Raw genomic sequence first — 26,312 nt, forward strand, 5'->3', positions numbered from 1 at the left:
ATACAGACATACCTCCTTTGAAAGCTAAGAATTTAAAATTCTTTCAGAGCGTGTAAATAAGATGACATTCTGTTTTTCAATGATTCTGAGACTTTTTTTCCCTCACATTTTTACCTCTGAAATTGTGGTGCGTGTTAGAATTGATGCATTTTGAAAGTTGGTTTCACTGAAGTGCAAGTCATGATACAGTGTTGTGAAAACCTGCCATTGGCAACACGGCGTGGAGGCTGAATAATGCCCCCTCCCCCATATGACCCCATTCTAATCTCTGAAACCTTTGCAGCTGTGATTTTGAGCTGGGAGATTATCCCGCTTCTGGGTGGGCCTGATAACATCACAACAGTCCTTATTAGAGGGAAACCAGAGGATCACCAGCCAGCAGAGACAGTAACGTGACCACAGGAGCAGAGGCTGGAGTGAATAGCGCTGAAGATAGGGCCTCGAGCTCAGGAATGCAGTGGCCACCAGAAGCTAAAAAAAAGGCGAGGAAATGGATTCTCTTCTCAGAGCCTTAAAAGGAGCCAGCTCGGCTCATGACACCTTGACTTTAGCCCAGTGAAACTGACTTTGAATTTCTGACCTCCAGAACTGTAAAAGAATAAATTTATGTTGTTTCAAGCCACTAAGTTTGTGGTAATTTGTCACAGTAGCAGTAGGGAACTATTGTACTACACCTGGTAAGATTTAGAAGGAGAAAAAAAATGGCAGTGTCAAAACACCTTAGATGTAATGAAATAGATTTTTCTTTTCTTTTGTTTCAGACTTTTTTATACTTGAACTTCTGCGGAGTAAAATGTGTCAAATGCCAAAGTAGAAATACTAGGGTGTAAATTACATAGTGAAAGCTCTTTTAAGTTTTGTGTTCTTTCTGTTTTAGGGGTGTCCAACCTGCAGCCCAACACAAAATCGTAAATTTACTTAAAACATTTTGAGATTTTTTTGTGATTACATGTCACAGTGCATTTAATGTGTGGCCTGAGACAACTCTTCTTCTTCCATTGTGGCCCAGAGACGCCAAAGGTTGGACACCTCTGGATCATACCGTTCTTGTTGGTACGTTGTGATAAGGAAAATGCCTGGTGTAGAGGTATTTGATGATGTTTTACTAGGCTTCTTTTTCAAAAATATAGTAATGGTTTCCATGAGCCAGGCACTGTGCTAAGCCTTAGGGGTATGATAGAGCTGAGAGCAAACTAGACCCACGTTTTATACTTCCAGAGTTTACAATTAGGCAATTATAGTTCATGAGAAAAGTTACCCATAGTGGCTCAAGATACTGCAGATCAGGGCCCCCAACCTCCCTCCTCCTGGCCGGGAGCTCATTACTACCTGAGCTCTGCCTCCTGTCTCCCCCCACCCCCATCAACCCTGGTCCATGGAAAACTTGTCTGCCAAAAAGGTTGGGACTGCTACTACAGATGCAGCATTAAGCGAGCATCCACTTACAGGGGTAGGGAATGTTTTCTAAAAGAAGAGCTGAGCTGATGTCTGAAGAATGGGTAGAAGTTGGTCAGATGAAGGGAAAAGAGGGTTTTTGAAGATTCCAGGGAAGAGCCTGCGTGCAGGATCAGAGGTGAACCAGCATGCCTTGGGAAAGTGTGGTAAGAATGTGTACACCAATGACACACAGCCTTTTCATACTTATGGCTACTGTAGTGCTAACATTTTTGGTGGCTTCCTTGAAAGAATTAAACTTTGAACACCTCTGTTTTAAAAAAAGCAAGTTTTAGAAAAGTACCACATATTTACTGACCCCCTCAGAAGCCTTTACGTGGCAACTTAACTATCTTGTGCCCTAACCAACCTCTTAGATGGCCTCGTGAGGCAGAGTCTAGCATCCACTCTTACCTTTGTGCTGTGTGCATGCGTGTGTGTGTGTGTGTGTATGGGGGTTGTTTGGCAGTTACACCTCTTCTTATCAGGTCAGCATTCTATCACTTTACCATAACAATAGACATCCTGAATTGTAGCAAAATTACATTTCATTTATTGATCGAACTTTGGTAGACTCATGTGAAGGATTTGTAGTATCCATTGTATTAAGGCATACCTGTTGAAAATCTTTGTGGGAAGGAGTGGTGAGGATGAAGCAGGAGAGGTAAGAAGGGGTCAGATCATGAAGGCCTTTTTGCAGTTGTTTTCTCTTTTCAGCTGTAACAAATTACAACAGATTGGTGGCTTAAACCGCCATGAATTCATCCTCTGTGGGTTACAAGTCCGACTGGGCTAAATAAAGTCAAGGTGTCAGTAGGGCTGCATTCCCTTCTAGAAGCTGTAGGATAGGCCCATGTCTTTGCTTTTTCCAGCTTTTAGAGGCTGCCCACATTCCTCCACTTACCCCCTCTTTCCATCTTCAAAGCCAGCAACATTGCATCTCTGAGTTGTCTTCTGTCCCATCTCCATCTTCCACTTGTAAGGACTCTTGTGATTACATTGAGCTCACCTGGATACTTGAAGATACTCTCCCTATTTTAAGGTTAGCTTATTAACAACCCTAATAATGGTCTGCAACCTTAACTCCCCTGTGCCATCTAACCTAACACATTCACAGGCGCCAAGGATTAGGACATGGACATATGGGATGGAGGAGAGGTTATTGTGTCTTCCACTGTCTTAGGCCATGCTAAAGAATTAGAATTAGAAATTCTTTTCTTGATAGCAAGAGCAACCATTAGAAAACTTTAAACAAGGAAGTAAAAATCATATTTGCTTTGTAAAAAACACTCTATGTTTGGTGTAGCCATTTGTCTAAAAAACTCTGATACAATCGATTTAGTAGTTAATTTCCAGCTCTTTTCTGATGTTTTAAAAGCTTATGTTGCAATAATTTTAGATTTGCAGAAGTGATGCAAAAATAGTACAGAAAATGCAATACCCTCACTCAGCTTCCTCTGAAGTCTTATATCTTCCTCTCGTGTCTTTCTCCTTAGTCTGCTCTGGTCTGTGACAGGGTCTTAGTCTTTTTTTGTTTTTTAGGACCTGACAGGACTGGTTAGTTATTTTGGAGACAGTCCCTCACTTTGGGCTGGCTGATGCTTTGTGATGATGATTAGCTTGGATTTACGAATTTTTAGGAAGAATACCACAGAGGTGAAGTGTCCTTCTTATCACCTGATATCAGGGGGCTACCTGACATTAACTTGTTTTATTATTAGTCATGTTAGCCATGGGCACTTGACTGAGGGAATTCCTAATCAACTTGGGCTGCTATGACAACCTACCATAGATTGGGTGGCCTATACCATAGACATCTGTGGAAACTGGAGTCCAAGGTCAGGATGCCACCAGCATGGTTGGGTTCTGCTGAAGACCCTTTCTTGGCTTGCAGATGACTCTCTTCTCTATGCTCATTTGGCTTTTCCTTGGTTCATGCATGTGGGGAAGAGAGCTCTTCTCTTTTATAAGGACACTAAGTCCATCATGAGGATACTACCCTAATGACCTAATTAAAGCCCTAACCCCCGATTGATGGTATTGTATTAAGAGGTGGGGCCTTGGGAGGGGGTAAAAAATTTTTGACAGAAGAGATTGAGGTGGCACATTCACTCCATCTGCCATCTGGGTTCCCTCACTGTAAAGTTGCCATTTTTTTCTACCATTTCCTATTGTGTTTGTTAAGAGTAAGTAACTCACTTAACTCCAATCTACATTTAGCAGAAAAGAATTCAGCTCTACCTCCTAGAGTGTATCCAGTAATTTGTGGGCATATGTTAAAATCACTACAGTATTAATAAATATTTGTGGGGAGAAGCTTTGAAGCCACTATTCCTGTTTCTCCTTAAGTTTTTACTCATAATTTTACCAATTTTCAGTGGCTCTTGGCTGCAGTAATTATTAGTGTGGAATTCTAATGGTGACTTCTCTTTTTCCCTCATTCCTTCTACATTTATTATTTGGAATTTTTCCGTAAGGAAGATTTGTCCCTTTTCTCCCATTTTAAAGTTTATTCAGTCATTTATTTATATTATTATGAACTCATGTATATTTATTTTATTCTTTGGATTATAATCCAATACTGTCATTATTTTTATATGTTGCTCAAATTGTTATCAGCTCTGACCATTGGGAGCTTTTTCAGGTTGGCTGCTGTGTATGTCTGCCCCCGTCCTTTTGGTTTTTGAGCACTTCTTTACTTTCTGGCACAAAAATTCTGCATCTTCTACTTGCCCTACATTAGCACTAGAGTCAGCTCTTTGTCCAAGGAGTCCTACTCCCTTTTGTCGGGGCATGGTATTTAGAAACCAAGAACTGTGCCTGGATGTGCTCGTTGCTATGGGGTGTCACTGCTTCTAGGCTCTCTAGGCAGACAACTAGGAGATACATGTGTGTCTATATACATGTATCTCATATATATATCTCATAACTCATATATGTAAACATGTCTTTAATTATATTTCTGCCTTCCATCTGTATGCATTTTACCTCAATATCTTTCAGGTAGGTTGTCATACTGATTTGTCAGAGTCTGCAGTCCATTCTAGATTTTCTTGGAATCCTGGTTGATTTTTTTAATAAAAATTTGCATATAATAAATTTGCACTTATTCTTTGTAGTGTACAGGCCTGGGGTTTTGGCAATGCACTCAGTCAAGTATCCAGTACTACAGTTTTATCATCATAAAAAAAGTCCTCATGTAGTCGCCTTATAGCACAGGTGGCAAACACAAGGCCCGAGAGCCAAATCCAGCCCTCCCCCTTGTTTTCCTCCCTGGCACCTTGTTTCTACCCGGCAGCAGCACCAAGCTCTTGCCCCTAGTTAAGGGGTAGTTACATTTATACAGTCCTATAATTACATTTGGCCCTTTGAAGGCAAACTCGAGGCTGATGTGGCCCCCGGTGAAAATGACTTTGACACCCCTGCCTTATAGTCCCCCACTTTCTTCCCCACCAGCCCCAGCAACTGTTGTTCTTTTTTCCATCCCTGTTGTTCCACCTTTCCCAGAATGTCATATAAATTGGACCATAAAATTTGTAGTCTTTTTAAAGAGAGAGAGAAACATAATATGTTGTTCCATTTATTTCTGCATTCATTGGTTGATTCTTTTATGTGCCCTGTCTGGGGATTGAACCCCCAATCTTAATGTATCAGGATGATGCCCTAACGAACTGAGCTACCCAGCCAGGGTCAATATGTAGTCTTTTGTGTCTTTTTTTTTTTTTTTTTTCACTTCGCTACATTTATCCATGCATGAATCAATGTCTGTTCCCTTTTATTGCTATGTAGTATTGTTTGGCTATGTAGTAATTTTTTAAAGATTTTATTTATTTATTTCTTTAGAGAACAGAAGGGAGAAAGAAAGAGAAGGAGAGAAACATCATTGTGTGTCCCCCACTGGGGACCTGGCCTAGAGCCCAGGCGTGTGCCCTAGGTTGGGAATGGAATTGTGAGCCCTTGTTTTGCAGGCCAGGGGTCATCCACTGAGCCACACCAGCCAGATCTCTTTTTTTAAATTGGATCATTTCATTGACCAGTCTTCCAGCTTATTGATTCTTTCTTGCCATACCGTTGAGGCCCTCTAACACATTTATTTCAGTTTCATTTTAAATATTCCAATTTTTAAAATAATTTTAGTTTCTCTATTGATATTATCTATTCATTTACTGATTTTTTAAAATTCTTTGAACACATATTTTTTTCTTTTTTTGAACATATTATAATAGCTCATTTGAAGCCTTTGAATGTTAAATTCAACTTCTGGGCCCACTCTGATCCTCGTCTCTCCCTGCCTGTTTTTATGCTGAGCATCTGGTGACTCTCCTGTGTTTGCACAGTTAAGGTGCCAACTATAGGAACCTGACCCAACAATTGTAACTGATAGATTACTTTTAGAAAAGTAAAGTATCAATACATATGATAAATCTACATAATAGAATACTACTTAGACATTTAAAATGATGATGGAAAGATATTTAAGTAATGCTAAATTAAAAAATCATATATAAGTTCATTATAAGCCCACTTTTCTTAACTAAATTAGGCAGTTACACACAAAAAGAAAATATTGGGTACATAAATATCAAAATGTTAATCACAGTTGATTTTTATTTGATCATTTTCTATACTTGTTTCTGAATGACGATCACTTTTGTAATAAGAAAAATACTTTGAGTTATTTTTCAAAAATTTAACTCTCCACCTATGTAACTAATTTATTCTCTCCCATACAACCTTCGTTGCTATTTTAGAAGTTATTAAAATACCAGCTGTCTTTTCATATAGGCTGCAGAATCATTTTAAATCCAAAGAAATATCTGCATCTAAATTATCCAGAAAGCCAGTTACTTTCCCCTTTTCCTTAGAAATTAGTAGCATTAATGAAATTTGGAAATATCTCAAAATACTTTTTAATTAGTGTCTCTGCTAATGTCTAATTTAAATATTTAGGTCTAGGTTGAAAACTGTCTTAATTCCCTTTTCCAATTTATGTTTTTCTGTCTTACAGCAGCATTCTATAGGAAGTTAATGCAAGCTTCATGTGTAATTTTAAATCCTCTGAAAGTTTCATTAAAAAAAAGTAAAATCAATTTGACTTTATCCAATTATCCCACTGTGTAGAAAATGTTATCATCTTAACATATATTCAATATTTAAAATTACTGCGGTCCTTACCCTTTTACATGCTATTTCTTCAAAATCCATTGTGTATTTTATACTTATAACACTTCTCAGTTCAGATTAACTGTATTTCAAGTGCTCAACAGCCACATGTGGCTCGTGTGGGTCTCTAGCACGTCTATGATTTTGCTTGCTGTCGCCTGTCATCATAGACCCAGTTTTCAGCCCTGATTTGTTCATTTCTTTTTTAGTGTATGTACTTCAACTCTTCCCATATTTTACTTACGCTTTATGCTCTCAAATACTATATTCTAGGGAGGAACTAGCATATTTTGCCATGTACAGTGAGCAGCCACGTTACTGTGTGCTTTATGCACGGGATTATTATACTCATTCTAACCATGATATGCAATCATCATACCCATGTATATGTGCATTGTCTTTCCATCAAAAATTTGGGCAAAAAATATGCATTATACAGGGCAAAATACAGTTTTTTCCTAATAGAATAGAACAAGTTCTATTCTGTGTGTGTACTCTGTCTGTATGTATATACACACACGTTATATTTAACTTATTTGAAGATATCATTTTCTTTGGTAATAATTATTAGAATTGTGATATCTAGATTTGTAAGAATATAATGCATTTTTATGCTAGGTAAAGATGGCTGTATTTTAATTTTGGAATCTGAATTCAGATTTTTTTAAAAATTGTAACTAATTGCTGTTCAGGTACTATTGCTACATAACAAATTACTCCAAAACATGATGGTTTAAAATGGCAATTTTATTATGCTCACAGATTCTGTTAATCAAGAATTTGGACAGGGCACAGTAGAGATGGGTCTTCTCTGCTTTAGGGTGTCTAGGGCCTGAGGTGGGAAGAGTCAAAGGTGATTCAGTGGCTGGAGACTGGAATGATTTGGAAGGCACCTGGGCTAGAATCAAAAACTCTGGATTTCACACCAGAGCACGTACCCCTGACCTCTCCAAGTGGTTTGACTTCTTCAGACTGTGGCAGCTGTGGAGTAAATGGACTTCTTACATAGCTGCTCAGGGATCCCCATGCGGATGTTCCATCAACCAGTGTAGGAGCTGAGTTTCTATGCCTGAGTCTGGGAAGAACCACAGCTTTGCCTCTGCCATTCTTTATTGGTGGAAACTGAGTGTCTGCTCATATTCAAAATGAGTAGACATAGACCCCGCCTTTACCCAGCAGAGTATCAAAGAATTGGGGAGTCATGTTTTAAAGTTGCCACAGTTGCTAAGGGAATTATAGGAAATATAGGCAAATGAAAATGTTAACATTATTAAAATTTCCATAATTTCCTCTGCAGACTGTGTATTTTTTAAAATCCTCACTTGAGGATACATTTATTAATTTTAGAAAGAAGAAGAGTGACAGAGAGGAAGATAGAAACATCTATTAGTTGCTTCCTGTATGTGCCACAGCTGGGAATTGAACCCACAACGTAGGGTATGTGCTCTGGTCAAGAATTGAACCCACAACATTTTGGTATACGAGACAGTACTCCAACCAACTGACCCACCTGGCCAGGGCTCTGGGACTGTTCTTTAAAAAGCATATAGGTCTATGTAAACTATTGTAATATTTGTCAGAGTCATCTTTTAGTACAGGCAGAAGAAATAAAACTTGAATATTAGTTTGGTATATTCCCTGAGAGGAAATTAGGAGAGTTATCTAATTTTATTTTATTTTTTTATTTTTAAAAGTAGTTTTATTTTTTTTAAGATTTTATTTATTTATTTTTAGAGAGAGGGGAGGAGAAGGAGAAAGAGAGGGAGAGAAACATCAGTGTGTGGTTGCCTCTTGTGCACCCCCTACTGGGGACCTGGCTGGGAACCCAGGCATGTGCCCTGACTGGGAATTGTACCAGCGACTGTTTGGTTCACTGGCCCGCGCTCAATACACTTGAGCCACACCAGCCAGGGCATCTAATATATTTTAAAGTTGAAGAAAAGAAAACACATTTCTTACTAGGTCACAGTAAGACAAAATTTTTAAAGATACTGTATTTTACTTGTTATGGATACGATTTTCTTTCCATTCAGACTGATTTTTTTATTTTTAGTGCAGGCTTTTAAAAATTGACTTAAAATATTTCAAAGGAAACATTTTGCTTTCAAAGGCGTCTTGATTCATTTATCATTTTTGAGGAAATTATTTTCAGACCCTTCATGCTATTGGAACATTTAGATGTGTAAGCATTGACATACAATGAACTCCTTCACCTTTCCCCTTATCCTCCAGCCAAAGTACGTTTCTTTTCCTTGATGGACTGAAAGTACGCCTCCTCTGATGGATAATTCACTTCTGATGAATTTCAGCAAATAGAACATTTCTGTTATTTTTAGAAGAATGACATTTGAGTAGCTTGGACATGATGATTATTTTCCTGTTCTCAGACATGTAGCATGGATGAGCCAACTAAATTATTAACTAAGTGGGAAGATACTTGAACAGACTCATCCCCTCTGACTTGGATCTTCTCTTGATTGATAAACTTATAATGGCACAATTTTCTGAGACTGTAGTGAATAGTAGCAAATGTATTTTTTAATATATTTAAGTAAAGGGGGAGGGAAAACATTTCGTATTTTGCCATGCTAATGAAAGATTCCTATTACACTTGTTTCTTTTTAAGTAAATAAAGTCTTTCAGGTAAACCATGACCATGTAAAATATACTGCAAGAAAAGTAAATTGGACACCTGTTAGAACAGTTTTGTCTTAGTTTTGGTTTTCTACATCTTAGAATTATAGAAGTGTAGATATTTTTTCCTTATAACTTGATTGTGTAAGTTATCTTTGTGTCTGCCCTGGAATATGTATTTGCATAATCAAAGATCAGGTTCCACTACATTATTTAGTAGATATTGAAAACAGAATGAGGAAATGTTGAGCTTTATTCATACGTCTTTTATAAACAAATATTTTTATATTTTTATACATTGTGGCAAGGAGTACAGTGCCTTGTAAATAATTGTTTTTGTTATCTTTCCATTTGAAATATGACACAGATACCTATGTCCTTTCACAATATTCGAATATTTGACTTTAGGATAAAGTTTGCCCTTAGCTGGAACCAAGTCTAGAATTTCACTGTTTGGGACAATTGACAGATATTTACTAGGCTAAAGAAAGCCAGCAAATTTGAGTGTTGTGAGGGGCTGCAGATTATTGTTTAAAAGTATGGACTTAGCTACATTACTTGATGCAAATCCCAGCCCAGTTACTTTCTATGATTGTGACTGTTAAATGACTTAATGTTTGTGCCTCATTTACCAAGTTTATAAAGTAGGTGTAATGACTCTATTTACTTCTAGAGGCTGTGAGGGAAATTAAAGAAATTAATATATGTATAGCATTTAGAACAGTGAGTGCCACATAGTATGAAATGTTTAATATTAGACATTTAACAAAATTAATGATTAATGTTAATTTTTTAAAAATAGTATTTATTTTTAGAGAGAGGGAAAGGGAGGGAGAAAGAGAGGGGGAGAAATATCAGTGTCTGGTTGCCTCTTGTGTGGCCACCACTGGAGACCTGGCCTGCAACCCAGGCATGTGCTCTGACTAGGAATCAAACCAACAACTGTTAGGTCTACAGCCCGCGCTCAATCCACTGAGCTACAGCAGCCAGGGCAATTACTGTTAGTTTTAATAATGATAAAATAACTACCTTCTGTGGTGATCAAAGATATAAAAATATAAGTGGGAAACTATTAAAAGCATCAGAGGAAAACATGGGTATATAGTTTTATAATACTAGAATGAGGAAGGTTCTACTAAGAATGATTTTAAAATTTATCAAGCACAAAAGACATTACTACAGAATCAAGATACTGTAACAAAAGATACCATGTATAAAGTCAAAAGACAGACAATAACCTGAGGGAAAATATATATAGCAAATAAAAATAACAGGTTAAGGGCAAATAACAGAGGAAGACACGGAATGACTAAGAAATATTTGAAAAGATTTTCAGCATCACTCAAAGTTAGGTACTGCACACTAAAATGTTTTTCACTTATCGGAATGGCAAAGATTAAAATGCCACTCAAGCCCTGGCTGGTGTGACTCAGTGGATTGAGCACCAGACTGCGAACCAAAGGGTCGCAGGTTTCATTCCCAGTCAGGACACATGTCTGGGATCCCAGCCAGGTCCCCAGTAGGGGGCGCACGAGAGGCAACCACACATTGGTGTTTCTCTCCATCTCTCTCCCTCCCTTCCCCCTCTCTAAAAATAAAAAATAAATTTTTAAAAACTTTTAAAAAATAAAATAAAATGCCACTCAATCTTGGGAAGATGAGACATTCTTAACCATTATTGATGGGGAGTACATATTGATAGATATTTTGGAGAGAGATTTTGGCAATAATGGTCAATTTTAAAAGCACAAACTTTGAATCTCCAATTGACCTCATAGATAAATATTAATTAGTTCACTCCCTGAAATAAATATCCATCAATGGGGGTTTAGTAAATAATATATATCTACAATGAAATGCTACATAGATTTTTTAGGAGAATAATGAAAATTTATTTATGCAAACAATGATAGCTAGGATAAGTTATAAACAGGTTACAGAACTGTAGTATAAAACATGTGTGTTTAAAAATATATGTATGCTTATATATACACTACATATTATACATACATAGGTAGGCCTACAAAGGATACACAAGAAACCATTAGCTGTAGTTACTGCTGGGAAGTAGGATATCAAATACCAGGGAGAGAAGGGGACTTGAACTTTCCACTTTGGGGTAATCGTGTTTGAGGGTTTTTTTACACTGGGTATATTGTTACTTTTATAGTGTTTTTATAAAGCTGATAGAAAAGGTTTGAACTTTTTCCATGCTAGGTATGTTAGTTATCAATTGCTGCATAACAATATACCCAAAACTTAGCAACTTAAAACCGCAAATATTTACTCTCATAGTTTCTGAGGGATGTGAGCTTGGAAACGGCCTAGCTGGGTGGCTTTGGCTTAGGGCCTCATGAGATTGTAGTGGTCACCTGGGACTGTAGTTATCTCTAGACTGCTACGTAGGAAGGATCTGCGTCCGAGCTCATTCATGTGGTTGTTGGCAGGCCTCAGTGTCTCCTTGGCTGGTTGGTCAGAGTTTAGTTCCTTACTGCATGGACTTCTCTGTAGGGCTCTTCACAGTTTGACAGGTTCATTCTACCACACTGTGTGATCTAAGAGAGAGAGCCAACACCTGCGGCTGGGCAAACCTTGGAAGTGTTGTATTACTTACTACCTTTGCTACCTTTGCTATATGCCAGTGGTCCCCAGTCCTGGGCCATGGACCAGTACCCACTGTGCCCTGTTAGGAACCGGGCCACCTAGCAGGTGGTGAGCTGTGGGGGGAGCCAGCGAAGCTCTACTCCCTTTACCGCCTGAGCTCTGCTCCTGTGTCATCTCCCCAAATCCCCCACACCCCTCCTTCTCTGGTGCCAAGAAGGCTGGGGACCGCTGCTATGCTCTTGGTCACACAGACCAATTCTGGTACGGTGTAGGAGGGTGTGAATACCAGGATGTCGGGGTCGTTGGAGGCTATCTTGGAGACTGGCTACCATATTGGGTCCAAAACAGTATATATCTTTTCTAATAATTTGTGATTATGGGGAAGTAAATTAATTAGGCAATATTTAGGTAGGAACTGTGCTTTGAAATGATCTCCTTAACAATCTTTATTTGCTTTTCTTTTCAGGCCCAGCACAGAATCAAATGCAGGTTCCATCTGGGTATGGATTGTTTCCCCAAAACTATAGCACTCCCTCAGGACGTTACTCTCAAGGACCTGAGAAAATGACCTCATTGCCATTGGATGGCCAGTGTGGCGACTACTACTCTGGTCTCTACACAGTACCAGCGCAAAATGTGGTGACTTCTAAAACAGCGAACCAACAACCAGGAGCACAGCAGATATATGGCAGGGGTCCTCCTGCCCCTCACATTGTGGGGTCCACTCCAGAATATTTCCAAGGTGCCACATCATCAGCATCTCATTTGCATACGAGTGCCTCCCAGCCATACTCCTCTTTTGTGAATCACTACAATAGTCCAGCCATGTACTCTGCCAACTCTCCTGCTGTTTCTCAGGGATTTCCCTCTACTTGTGGTCACTATGCTGTGTCAACTGTTTCTACTGCTGCATATCCTAGTGTTTCATATCCCTCTCTGCCTGCTGATGATCCATATGGGCGACAAATGTTTACCTCACAGAATGCTTCAACTATCAGACCGGTTAGAGATAATTCATTTTCTGGTCCAAATACCACTCTCAGCCGTCCATCACCACTTCCGCCTCCACCATCACAACAGTACCACCAGCAGCAGAGTCTTTCAGGATACAGTCCTGTCTCATGGTCAGCTTCAGGCCTTCCATCAGCTCAAGACAATCTCATCCGAAACCACACCGGCTCCCTGGCTACAGCCAACAATAACCCAGTAGACACCGGTAGGTTAAATGAAAAGTTCGCCAAAGCATGGCTGAAAATCAGTGCATTTCTGTTCAGGTTTTTATTTGTATAAAAGTTAAAGATGATATTGCCTAATAGAAAAATTGGAAATTAGCTCACCTCTGTAATTAATTTGCTTTATTTCTTGTGGTATTTTACAGCATCTCCCTGGGCCCTTCCCCTTTACCTAGTCACACTTAGCCACCCAACCATCTGTATCATGCAGCCTGACTCCTTGCTGTGATTGGGATTTCATCAATATTTATTGATTTTTTTATGCCTCTGCAGTAGTTATCTTTAATATGAGGTATAGGGCAAATGGACTGGTCCATTTGGGGATATGCTTTGTTAGCCACTACTTTTTTTTTTTTTTTTTAAACACTAGTTCAACTTTGGGACAGTTACTGTCCCAGGCAGAGCTTAATTCACTGTAGGAAAGTTAATGGGGGACAGATGCATAAAGAATACCCTTGTAGTTAGTCTTTCTGACCTTCCTAGACCAAGATCTGGTTAAATTAATAGTTTAAAAATTATGAATGTAAATATGTAGTCTTTTTAGTGTGGGGTTTCCATAGGATATACTCATTTTAATTCAACTTGTGAACTTTAACCTAACAACGTGCTCTTGAACTGAATGAAAATGTACAGAAAGAATGGGACTTGGTAAAGTTGCAGTAGACTTCTGAATGATGTCTTCTGATTGTACTTCAAAGTCTGAATGAATGATAGCTATACGTCAGGGCTGTTGTAGAAGAGTATTCTTTCCTGGGCAATTGTTTATTTAAAGTCAGTGCTTTAGAATATTAGATCTGAACTATATGTTTGAGATCATCTGGTCTTTCATTGCTTTATCATTTAGAAACACTTTCCAGCATCAAGCAACTAGAAGTGATTTAAACGAAGAAGGAGCTGGTGTTTTTCTCACATCACAAGCAGTCTGGGGGAATCCAGTAGATCCAAATCTCCTCAGTGTCTCTCTTCTTCTGTCTTGCCACTCTGCCATTCTTGGCGAGTTTGTTTATAGAAGAACAAGATAGCTTCTGTACCTGTGGGCATCAAGTCAGAGTTAAAAGCATTGACTGACTCTTGCATAAGTCAACTTGAAGCATTGTCCCAGTTCCCGGACCTGGGAATCATACCAGAATCACTTGCACAGATTGTGATCATCAACCCCAGCCTATTGAGCTAGACCAGAATCTCCAGAGTAGTTTCGGAAATCTGTATCTCTGACTTGATCTCAAGGGCTGTGTAGTAACAGATCCAAATTCTGCCCTAGTCCTTTCCTTTTGTTTTACAAATGAGGAAAGCTATCCAAGTTGGGTTGCTTGGGTTCAGTAATGTTAGAAACAGCTTGTCCTGGAGCTCGGTTTCTTCTGACTCTTAGTCAGCCCTTCTCAGGACCAGGGCTTTCCGTCCCCTAGAAATTCTCTTTTCTTTCTCTCTTTTTTTAGCAGTCCTTTTACAGATCAGCTTATCCAGAGGCCCTTCTGACTTAAGGATTTTGTGAGTTTTGTGATAAATGAAGAAGTACAGGCAATTTTGTCTTATTTCTGAGGTGGGAATGGGACCCTGGATGGAACCAATTTATACTGACATGTAGGGTCAGGGAAATATGGGGCCACTTGGCTAATGTACAGAAAACCTAATTAGAAAGAGCTTATTCTTGAAAAAATATTGAAGAGTAGGAATAATTACAAAATTACCTTCTGCTTGAATAACTGTAGTAATTGGTTCTTTAGGCAGAGAGATGAGATATATTTTTACTCTTAATCCCAGTACTGTACTGTGAAAATCATAATAAATACAATTTTAGAAGTTAATTTATGTTAAGTGTTTTTATTTTTTACCTTCAGATTGTTAAGTTACTTTTATAGAAAGAGGTTGAGAAATACATCTGAGGTTAGTGTGACACTTGCACCGTACCATTTCGAAAGAAATAAAGAAATTACTTAAAATCTTTACAATTAAATACTACAGAAGTTCCCAAATTTTGTCAGCTGGTGTATCTCAATATTTTTTTAATAGTACCCCAAGCAACGTAGTAGTAATAGTTCATTAAGTATTTGACAGATGGCATTGTGTTTCTATTGAATATTTAAAACTTCCCTTCAAACTCTGTGAATTTGTTGCAGGTGCAACTTGAGTGCCTGGGTACAAAGTTTGGGAACCATGGGAGTATTGATTTTAATTTTCTAGAAAAATAGGCAACTCAGTTGCTTTGGAACTCTTAAATTACATTGTCATTAAAATTAGAATTTTAGGTATTAAACATAGTTTTGTGTGAATTTTAACTTTTGAGTAATTGACAAAATGATTGCACATTTTAATTACTTGATTATACTCATTTTATTGTCAAGTACAGTAACAGTTCTTAAGCCTTGGCCAGGTAGTTCAGTTAGAGTATTGTCCTGGTACACTAAGGTTACAGGTTCAATCCCCTGGTCAGGGCACAGACAAGAATCAACCAATGAATGCATAAGGAAGTGGAACAACAAATCGATGTTTCTCTCCCTTCTCTCTCTGTAAATCAATAAATAAAAATTAAAAAAAAAAGCTTCTTAAGCAATTTGTAAAGGTTTGAGATCCAAAAGCATACACCTGAGTTAAGTGATTATCAAAAACAAGCCGTTATTGTTTAGTCCATTGGTGAATTCATGTGCAGAAACATGGAATAAAAAGATCTTTAAATGTTATCTCATTTAATAAGACCTTCAAATGTTATTTTCCTCTGTATTTTATTTTTTTAAAGATTATTTATTTATTTATTTTTAGAGAGGGGAAAGGAGGGAGGAAGAGAGGGAGAGAAACATCAATGTGTGGTTGCCTCTCACACGCCCTCCACTGGGGACCTGGCCCACAACCCAGGCATGTGTCCTAGATTGGGAATTGAACTGGCAACCCCTTGCTTCACAGGTTGGCACTCAATCCCACTGAGCTACACCAGCCAGGCCAGCGAGGACTGCCTCTATTTTACAAAAGCATATTAGCACTAGAGCTTCAGGTTGTTTTGTTAAAATCTATCCCAAGAATATATGTTTTGGTTGCTATGTCTGATACTTAACTTAGGGTAAAATTCTGGCTAGTGTTTAAAAGGTGTCATTTCATTTGGCCATTTAAAAATTTTTAAACTGTTGTTATAGTTCTCTCAAGGTTCAGAAGCTCTTTTTAAATTTTAGATGAAGTTAGTTGAGTGTGTGACTTTGGGATATAAATGTGCCCATATTTGACAGCAAGATGAGTGTTGAAACTCTGTAGATTAATTTAAAGCCATTTTCTTAATTTTTTTACTGCCCTTTGTTTTGAAAAGTATATACTTTTTTTTAAAAAAGACTTTTTATTTATTTATTTTTAGAGAGGAGAAGGGAGGCAGAAAGAGAGGGAGAGAAATATCAATGTATGGTTGCTTCTTATGTGCCCTCTACAGGGGACCTGGCCTACAACCCAGGCATGTGCCCTAGATTGGGAATTGAACCAGTGACCCTTCGATTTGCAGGCTGGCGCTCATTCAACTGAGCCACACCAGCCAGGGCAAAAAAACAAAAAAAGCACATACTTTTTTTTTTGCTTTTTTTCAATTTTTTTTTTCTTTTCAATTTTAGTTGGCATTCAATATTATCTTATATTAGTTTTAGTTGTACAACTTAGTGGTTAGACATTTATAAATTTTACTAAATGATTCCCCCGGTAAGTCTAGTACCTACCTGGCACCATACATTGTTATTACAATATTATTGTCTATAGTCCCTGTGCTGTACTTTACATACTCGTGACTGTTTTGTAACTTATCAATTTGTATTTATTAATCCCTTTACCTTTTTCACCTAGTCCTGAAACCCGCCTCACATCTGACAGCCATCAGTTTGTCCTCTGTATCTGAGTCTGTTTCTGTTTTTTGTTTATTTTGTTCTTTAGATTCCATATGGTATTTGTCTTTTTCTGTCTGACTTATTTCACTTAGTGTAATACCTTTTAAGTCTATCCATATTGTTGCAAATGATAAGATTTCATTTGTGTTTATTATGTACCATATTATCTAATCATCTACTGATGGGCACTTAGGTTGGCTATTGTAAATAGTGCTGCAGTGAACATTGGGGTGCATGTATCTTTTCAAATTACTCCTTTGGATTTCTTCAGATAAATGCCCAGAAGTGGAATTGGTGGGTCATAAGGTGGTTCTGCTTTTAATTTTTTGAGGAATCTCTATACTGTTTTCCACAATGGCTGCACCAATTTGCCATCCCACCAACAATGACAAGCGTTCCCTTTGTTCCACATCCTTGCCATACTGCTTTTTGATTTATTGACGATAGCCATTCTGAAAGGTGTGAGGTGATACTGATGGTGGTTTTTAATTTGCATTGCTGATGGTTAGCCATATTGAGCATCTTTCCATATGTCTATTGGCCATCTGTATGTCCTCTTTGGAGAAATGTCTTTTCAGGTCTTCTGCCCATTTTTAAATTGGATTGTTTATTTTTTGGTGGTAAGTTTTATGAGTTCCTTTTAAAATTTTGGACATTAACCCTTTATTGGTTGTATCACTGGTGAGTATCTTCTCTCACTTGGTAGGCATTTATTTTCTTGATGGTTTCCTTTGCTGTGCAAATACTCTTTAGTTTGATGTAGTTCCATTTGTTTATATTTCTTTTGTTTCCCCTGCCCAAGGAGATATATCAGAAAAAAAATGTTACTAGGAGTAATGTGACAGAGTTTACTGGCTATGTTTTCTTCTAGGAGTTTTATGGTTTGAGGCCTTACATTTGAGTCTTTAATCGGTTTTTTACTTTATTCTTGTATCAGGTATAAGAAAGTGATCTAGGTTCTTTTTCTTTCCTTTCTCTCTCTTTTTCTCTTTCTTTTTTTTTTCTTTCTTCATATATCTGTCCAGTTTTCCCAATGCCATTTATTGAATAGACTATCCCATTGTATATTCTGACCCCCTTTGTCATAGACTAATTGACCTTATAGCCTTGGACTTATTTCTAGGCTCTCTATTCTGTTGCATTGCCATTTTGATTACTATAGCCTTATATAGTATAGTTTGATATCAGGTAGCGTGATACCTCCAACTTTGTTCTTTCTCAAGATTGCTGTGGTTATTAGGGAGTCTTTTGTGATTGCATATAAAGTTTAGAATTATTTGTTTTATTTCTGTGAAAAATGCCATTTGTTATATATTAAAGAGATAGGGATATGATAGGGATATATATTAAATCTATAAATTGCTTTGGGTAGAATGTACATTTTAATGATGTTAATTCTTCCTGTCCATGAGTGTATTACACGAAAAGCACATAATTTTAAAAATTAGGAAGATAAATCTTGTTGCCAACAGCTAGAATTTTTCAAGAAAGTAATATCTTTACTAAAATTATTTTTTACTAATTATTGCTTAATAACGATCACATTGATAGCATATCACAAAATAGTACTGTGATTAATGTATAATTTTTTTTAATGTATGTATTTATTTTTTGAGAGAGAGGGGAAAGGAGGGAGAAAGAGACAGAGAGAAACATCAATCAGTTGCCTCTCATACACTCCCCAACCAGACTGCAGTAGGGAACCTTTCGCTGTGTAGGACAAGGCCCAACTGACTGAGTCACACCAGTCAGGGCTAACAATTTCATAAAACAATAAGCAGTTAAAAAGCCACTCATATAAAAAAAATAATAATGACATTTATATAATCATTGTATAAAATCTATAGCATACCTGAAACTAGCTTATAATCACTGATAAGTTAATATTTATATCTGTATTCTCAGGGTGCTGATGTGCCTGAGGAAAAGCAAAATAAATACCCTGTGGGGTATAATTTCTGTACAAAGAAATCCAAGTTAGAAATAAATTAGAAAACTACTTTGGAGGTTTAATAGTACAGTAAAGAGAATATTTTCTGCTTTGAACACTTGTGAGGTTGCAGAGTTGTGACGTGGGGGTAACAATTTTGCTCCTTTACACTCTTCTTCAGTTTTTCCAAAGCTGCCCTTAAACCTTACCATCTTTTCTTACCTTTATATCTACCGCTTGTAAATATTTTCTACTTTCACTCCTTCTCTAAGCTCGGAAGATGAAATGATTATCTTCGGGAACACTTCCTTCAGACCTTGGGTTTTTGGTTATCTCTTTTCCTCTGTGTCAGTTTCCTAGGTTCTAGTGGTCTGTGCCATTACAAAGGTGAGAGGACTTGATGAGGAAAGCATAAGCTTGGTTTTGTACGGTCCAGGACCCATCACCAGTTTTAAGCAAGGTGGTGACACTATCAGACTTATGTTTCAGAAGCTTCTGTGCGTAGTGTGGTAGGTAGACTGGAAGAGGAAGAACTTGAAGACAGACAAGTGAGGAAAGAATTACTGAAATTGTCTAGATGAAGGATAATTTGTGCCGGGACTTGTTTAGACATAAGACAGATGACAGAGGATGATTTTAAGGACTTATTGATGTAGTTTATGAAGAAAATGGAAGAATAAAAGATGCCTTTTAAATTTTCTGGGTTGAACAACTTGAATGGGCAGTGGTGTGTTAGCTGGGAATTATTTAATCTCCCTAGTATTGAAAGAATTGTATCCACAATTACTAAAGTGATACAAGAGCTAACTAGGGAACTACCTTAATAGCCCCCCTCCAAAAAACGTGTATTATTCTTGAATCATGAGTTGTCTCTGAGCATCCCATACACTAACCAGTAGTATTGCATTTCATTTTTCATAGTGCCAGTTGTGTGTTATTTTTCTGTCAAATTCTGTCGTGCAAGGGACACTTTCTGTCTTGACTGGCATGCCTATATGGTCCTTAATGTCCGTAGAATTTTTCTCCATTCATTTGGCAAATATTTGAAACCCAACTATCTGACAGGCATTGTTTTAATGCTGGCTGGGAGATAAAACAGTGAATAAAAACACTTGATTCTTACCCTCATGATTTTTGCACATCTACGTGAGGAAGCAAACAGTATCCAAATAAACAGAAATGAATGTAAAATTGCTGTTATTTAAATATCGTGAAGCAGAGATATATGGTGCTTAGCAAGCATACTTTATGTTACTCTGGCCTGTTAGTCATGAAGCGTAGGGAAGTTTTCCCTCATATTTGACATTTGAGCTACAGTCTAAGGGATGAATTCTCTGCATGTAAAATAAATATTTGAAATACAAAAAGGCAACACTTTAAAATATAGGAAGCTGCCTCCTGAACTTACAAACAAACACAATGCTAGCTATAAAGAATAAGCATGATAAGCTTGAGTAATTCCTAAGTAAGAACTTTTCATCATAGAAAGACAATATAAAGCAAACAAAAAGGCAAACCATTAGCTGGAAGGGAAAAAAATACAGTATTTGTCGAGAATACACAAATAACATATACAAATTAATAAGGAAAAGACCAACAAGCCAAGAATAAAAATACATGAACAACTATTTCACAGAAAATTAAATATATTCAACCTCATTAATAGAGAAAAGCAAATTAAAACCAGAAAGGGATATCTTTATCTAACATCAGAATGGTAAAAATTTAAAAGTCTAACCATACCAAAGGATGACAAAGATGTGTTGAACAGGAACTCTTAGACACTGTTTGTGGAAGGGCTTATTGGTTCAGTATTTTAGAAGAATTTGGCATTCATCTAAGTGAAGTAACCACACCCTAAAATGCAGCCATGCCATTTCTGTACGCTCTAACTTTGTGCGTGAGTCACCTGGGATCTTGTTAAAATGCAGGTTCTGATTCACCGGGTCCAGTACGGCCTAGCCTCAGATACTACATTTTTATCAAGTTTCTGCATAGGTGTTGCTGGCTGGTAGACTGCACTTGACTAGAAAGGCCCAGGAGCACCCTCTCCTGTTTTTGATATGTAGCACTTACAGCAAATGATGACATTTCTGTGGGACGCGGAGCTAAAGGGACTAGTCTGCTCTCTAGGCCAATTCATTTCCCACAGGCTGCTGCAGGGCTAAGAGGATTGCTCAACCCTTCGCTCATACCTACACCTATTCGAGCTGTGTGTGGCACACACATTGAGAAGCTCTTCCCGAGAGAAACCTGCACATTTGCACCAGGGCAATTGTGCAGTATTCATAGCAGTACTGTTGGGGAACACAAAAAATTGGAAATCCACAAGTCCGTTTATAGTAGAATGGATGAATAAAGTTTGTCCTTCCAGTGGACTCCTGAAGAGCAGTGAAAATGATGAAAGAAAACTCTGGAAATGTGACATAAGAAGCCATGGAAGAATACATACAGTGTATTTTTATAAAATTTTAAAAAATAATGTTTAGGGATACCTATATATGTGGTAAACTTTAAAAACAAAAGCAAGGGAATACTAAACAATTTAGGAGAGAGGTAGGGGAACATCAAGAGCTTCAACAGTATTGGAAATATTGGATGCTGAGTTCATGAGTATTTCATTTATTATGCTTTTATAGGTGTATATATACATATGTTCATACACGTATGTATCACATATCCTTTTATTTGTATTATTTTATTCAAGAAAACAGTTTGTAATAGCAAGGGGAGAGTTTTTAAATTATATTCCCCTTTAATAGGAAGGAGCATGGGCAAGTTCAAGGGCTTGAAAAAAGACTGGTGAACCTAGAGGAGAACCGTGTTGAGAAGTTTTATCTTTATCCTCAAGCACTGGCAGAATAGTGCAGGATTACAAGCTAGATAATGCTGTATATCAGATTGGGGACTGGCTGTGACGGGCCACAACAGAGAAAGGGCCTGTTCAGAACTAATCTTACCTTTGACTTTGTGCTTGAAATTGTTTTGGAAAAATCACTTGTGGGAATAATTTGAGGCCTAGGATGATGGAATTGTTCTCCAGAAAGGTTTTGTGTTTCCTCTGCCAGTTGCCTTCAGGTACTTTTAGATGTGATCACATTAATCCAAGTTCAAAACTCTAGATTTACTGGACTGTGTGCGTATGTGTTCTGAACCAAAGCTGCTGGCATTTGTAAGGATTAGTTTCCTAGTTTATACTTCTCCTGACATTAATAACCCTTCCCAGTACTATCTTAAAAGTGGACAAATAGGGTATCTTGCCAGGTACCCTGTCTTTGGTGTGTCTAGCAGTGTGTCTTCTGTTGGCCAGGCCCTGCAAGGCTACGGCAAACAGTGGGTCAGGTTTGCAGCCGACGTCCACAGGGTGAAAGCCGCTTTGAGTGTTGGGCTTTTCTCTCTGAGTTTTCAATTTCTTACAGATTTTGGCCCTAGTATTTGTTATTATCATGTTTGGGTTTTGATGATTTTAAGAAGATATTTTTAAACTTAGTTTTTAAAGTTCTCTTTAGTAGAGCTAGTAGAACTAGTAGATCTAGCCATTATTACCAGAGGCAGAAATATTCTCTATGTTTTCACATCGTACCTTTTAATTTGTGTTGTAAGCAAAGGTACAATTAGTATATATTTATTTTCCACCCTCTCACTTTTCTTCCACCCAATTTTAAATGATTATATCTTTCTTAGTTTTCACTTTGTACTGTTAAATATACTTATCACTCTGTTACTTGAGCAGTTTTAATGATTCTATCATTTAGCTAATGCTGATTTAAAACAAAAGTAACGTGTTATTTTTCATGGTGCTGTGGATTTGTTGGGCAGTCCCTCTGTCCTTTTTTCCCAGACACTCAGTGTGACCTCATTTAGCTGGGAAGATGGCTGAGTAGGAAGATCGCAGGGCTTCCCCCACATGTCTAGCGGTTGATGCAGACCGTTCACTGGGTACCTCAGTTGACTCTCCACTTGACTAAACGTCCTTCCGTGATGGTGTCAGGGCCACATTAGACGAGTGGAAAGACGTAAGACTGCAAGACTAATGAGACTTAAGGGCCAGAACTTGCACACCATTACTTCTGCCGCATCCTGTTTACTAAAGCCGGCCAAGGTCAGCCCTGATTTAGGGGGTGGGGAAATAAACTCCTCTTCTTATTTTTTAATCCTCACTACAGGACATTTTTTTTTTCATTGCTTTTAAATAGAGAGAAACATCTGTATGAGAGAGAAACATTGATTGGCGGCCTTCTTGTACGCACCCCAACTAGGGATTGAACCCTCAATCTGGGTATGTGCCTTGACAGGGAATCAAACCTATGACCTTCCCATCTAAGGGACCAACTAAGCCACACCAGCCAGGATAGACTCCACTTCTTAGTGAGAAGAACAGCAAAATAATGTGACTGTGTTTTTAGTCTCCCTCAGTGTTTGTTCCTCCTAAAAATGATGAAGCAATCAGCATATTTAGGCTACCTTCAACCTTCTTTCCCCATTCTCCATATTTATACCATTTGTACACTATTGGGACACGTTTTATTCTACCACCATAGTCCTACATTTGTTTCAGGCTTAGGCCTAAGTTATACACATAAATATGTATCGTACATATATACATGTGTTTGTGTATGAATGTATGTGCACATACAAGCTTGGGCAAAAGTAGGTTTACAGTTGTGAGTGTGTGAAACAGTTTATTCTTATTATTTATTAATTATATTATTTTACATATGAACAACTGTAAACCTACTTTTACCTCACCCTGTATATGTAAATGTTCAGTATATATTAATGTTTGCTAGTCTTTTGCCTTAGGTTTTTTACTCAGATTTATTGAGCTACAATTAACATACAAGTTCGAGACATACAGCATGGTAATTTGATACACATATATATTATAAAATGGTGTCACAGTAGAATTAATTGATACATCCATTACCTCATGTAATTACGCTTTGTGTATGTATAGTGAGAATATTTAAGATCTATTCTTTTAGCAGCTTTCGACTATATAACACAGTATTGTTAACTATAGTCAACCATGCTCTACATTAGATCCTGAGAACTTACTCGTCCTGTAACTGAAAGTTTGTATCCTTTGACTGACATCTACCCATTTCCCCCACTCCCCAGTTCCTGGCAACCACCATTCGACTCTCTTTCTCTAAGTCCAGCTTTTTAAAATTCTACATATAAGTTAGATCATACACTGTTGTCTTTTTGTCTGACTTATCTCACTTAGCATAATACCCTCAAGATCCATCCATGTTGTTGTCAAGTGGCAGGATTTCCTTCTTTTGTCATGACTGAGTAATATTCTCTGTGTGTGTGCGTGCACCACATTTTCTCTTTATCCATTTATCTATTATATGTTCACACATATACACACTGTGTGTGCGTGTGTGTGCGTGCGTGTGTCTAGCTCATGTTTTCTTTAATCATCCCTCCGTAGACACTTACGTTGTTATCTCTTGGTTAACTGAAGATTGTCCTCTGGGTCAGGCAGTTTGAGCTATCATAAAGGCCCAATGTGAACCACATGTACTTTTTTTTAGAAATCCAACCTAGTTTTACCATCAGACCCTAACTTAGTTATACGTGAAATAAGGCATCTGATTAGAAATAGCAAATAAGAAATGTTTACACTGCACCGATGCAGTTTACACTACAACGTGAGGTCTGAGCTGGATACTAGGAACGATTGTAGAGTTCATGAACCACATTACTGCAGAAGCAAATACTTCTGTTCATCTTCTCATCTGAGGTACCATTGCACAGTACAGTAATTAATAATAGTGATCAGTAGTTAGTTAAGAAACACTGTTCTGGATTTACTTTGTTGAAGAAGGTAAGGAAGCTTGTGAAATGTTTTAGGAAGTTTTCCATAAAGATTATTAAAATATTTGATGAGTCTTCAGTTTTCTTGAAAATTTCTTTGGACCACCTTATTTTCTATATATAGATATACGAGATAAATGTGATGCTACCGAAGTTTTAAGAACTCCAAATTATCTGTGTTCTTTTAGTATTTTACTATATTTTTATAAATTTTATATATTTATGTTAAACTTATATTTAATATAAGTTTATTGCTGTGGATGAAATAGACTGTTTTCCACCCTCTACTTTTTATTTTATTTTTTAATTATATTTTATTGATTATGCTATTACAGTTACCCCAATTTTCCCCCTTGCCCCTCCACCCAGCACCTGCCAGTCACCTGGGCAGTTCCCCACACTATTGTTCATGTCAGTGAGTCATCTGTGGAAGTTCTTTGGCTACTCCATTTCCTATTCTGTACTTTATCCCAATGGCTATTCTGTAACTACCTATTTGTACTTTTTAATCTACTCACCTCTTCACAGATTCCCCCCAAACACCCCCTTCCATCTGGCAACCATCAAAATGCTGTCTATATCCATGATTTTCTCTCTGTTCTTCTTGTTTGCTTAGTTTGTTTTTTAGATTCAATTGTTGATAGATAAGTATTTGTTGCCATTTTATTGTTGATACTTTTGATCTTTTTCTTAAATCCCTTTAACATTTCATGTAATAATAGTTTGGTAATGATGAGCTCTTTTAGTTTTTTTTTCTTTTCTGGGAGCTCTTTACCTGTCCTTTGATTCCTATGATATCTTTGCAGGGTAGAGCAATCTTGGCTGTAGGTCTCTGCTTTTTATGACTTTGAATATTTCTTGCCAGTCCCTTTTAGCCTGCAAAGTTTCTTTTGAGAAATCAACTGACAGTCTTATGGGAACTCCCCTGTAGGTAACTAACTGCTTTTCTCTTGCTGCTTTTAAGATTCTCTCTTTATCTTTAACCTTTGGCATTTTAATTATGATGTGTCTTGGAGTGATCATCTTTGCAACTATCTTGTATGGGACTCTGCTTCCTGGACTTATATGTCTATTTCCTTCACCAAATTAGGGAATTTTTCTTTCATTATATTTTCAAATAGATTTCCAATTTCTTGCTCTTTCTCTTCTCCATCTGGCACCCCTATGATGTGAATGTTTGAACACTTGAAGTTGTCCCAGAAGCTGCTTACACTATCCTCGTTTTTTTAATTATTTTTTTTTCTTCTAGTTCTGATGGGTTGTTTTTTAGTTCTTTATGTTCAAATCATTGATTTGATTCTCAGCCTCATCTACTCTACTGTTGTTTTCCTGTAAATTGTTCAATTAGTGAATTCTTAATTTCTGACTGGACCTTTTCCATGCTCTTGAGGTCTTCACTAAGTTCCTTTAGCATCCTTATAACCAGTGTTTTGAACTCTGCTCTTGATAGATTGCTTGTCCCTGTTTTATTTAGGTCTTTTTCTGGAGTTTTGATCTTTTCTCTCATTTGGGTCATGTTTCTTTTTACCACATTTTATCAGTCTCCCTGTGTTTTGTTTGTTTCTATGTGTTAGGTAGAGCTGCTATGACTCCCAGATTTGGTAGTATGGCCTAATGCAGTAGGTGTCCTGTAGGGTA

The 26,312-nt window shown here is 37.5% G+C and overlaps 1 protein-coding gene across 7 annotated transcripts in view; it reads left to right on the top strand.

The window, feature by feature from the left end:
• Positions 1–26,312, top strand: part of SEC24B (SEC24 homolog B, COPII coat complex component) — an 89,595-nt gene that overhangs the window by 7,291 nt on the left and 55,992 nt on the right. For all 7 annotated transcript variants that reach the window (XM_053922420.1, XM_053922415.1, XM_053922416.1 and 4 more), the window contains exon 2: positions 12,302–13,051. In XM_053922420.1, coding sequence (XP_053778395.1) covers positions 12,302–13,051 — 750 coding nt within the window. The remainder of the gene's footprint in view (positions 1–12,301; positions 13,052–26,312) is intronic.

This window comes from Desmodus rotundus, chromosome 4 (assembly GCF_022682495.2).
Source record: "Desmodus rotundus isolate HL8 chromosome 4, HLdesRot8A.1, whole genome shotgun sequence".
In the NCBI taxonomy this organism is placed as follows: domain Eukaryota; kingdom Metazoa; phylum Chordata; class Mammalia; order Chiroptera; family Phyllostomidae; genus Desmodus; species Desmodus rotundus.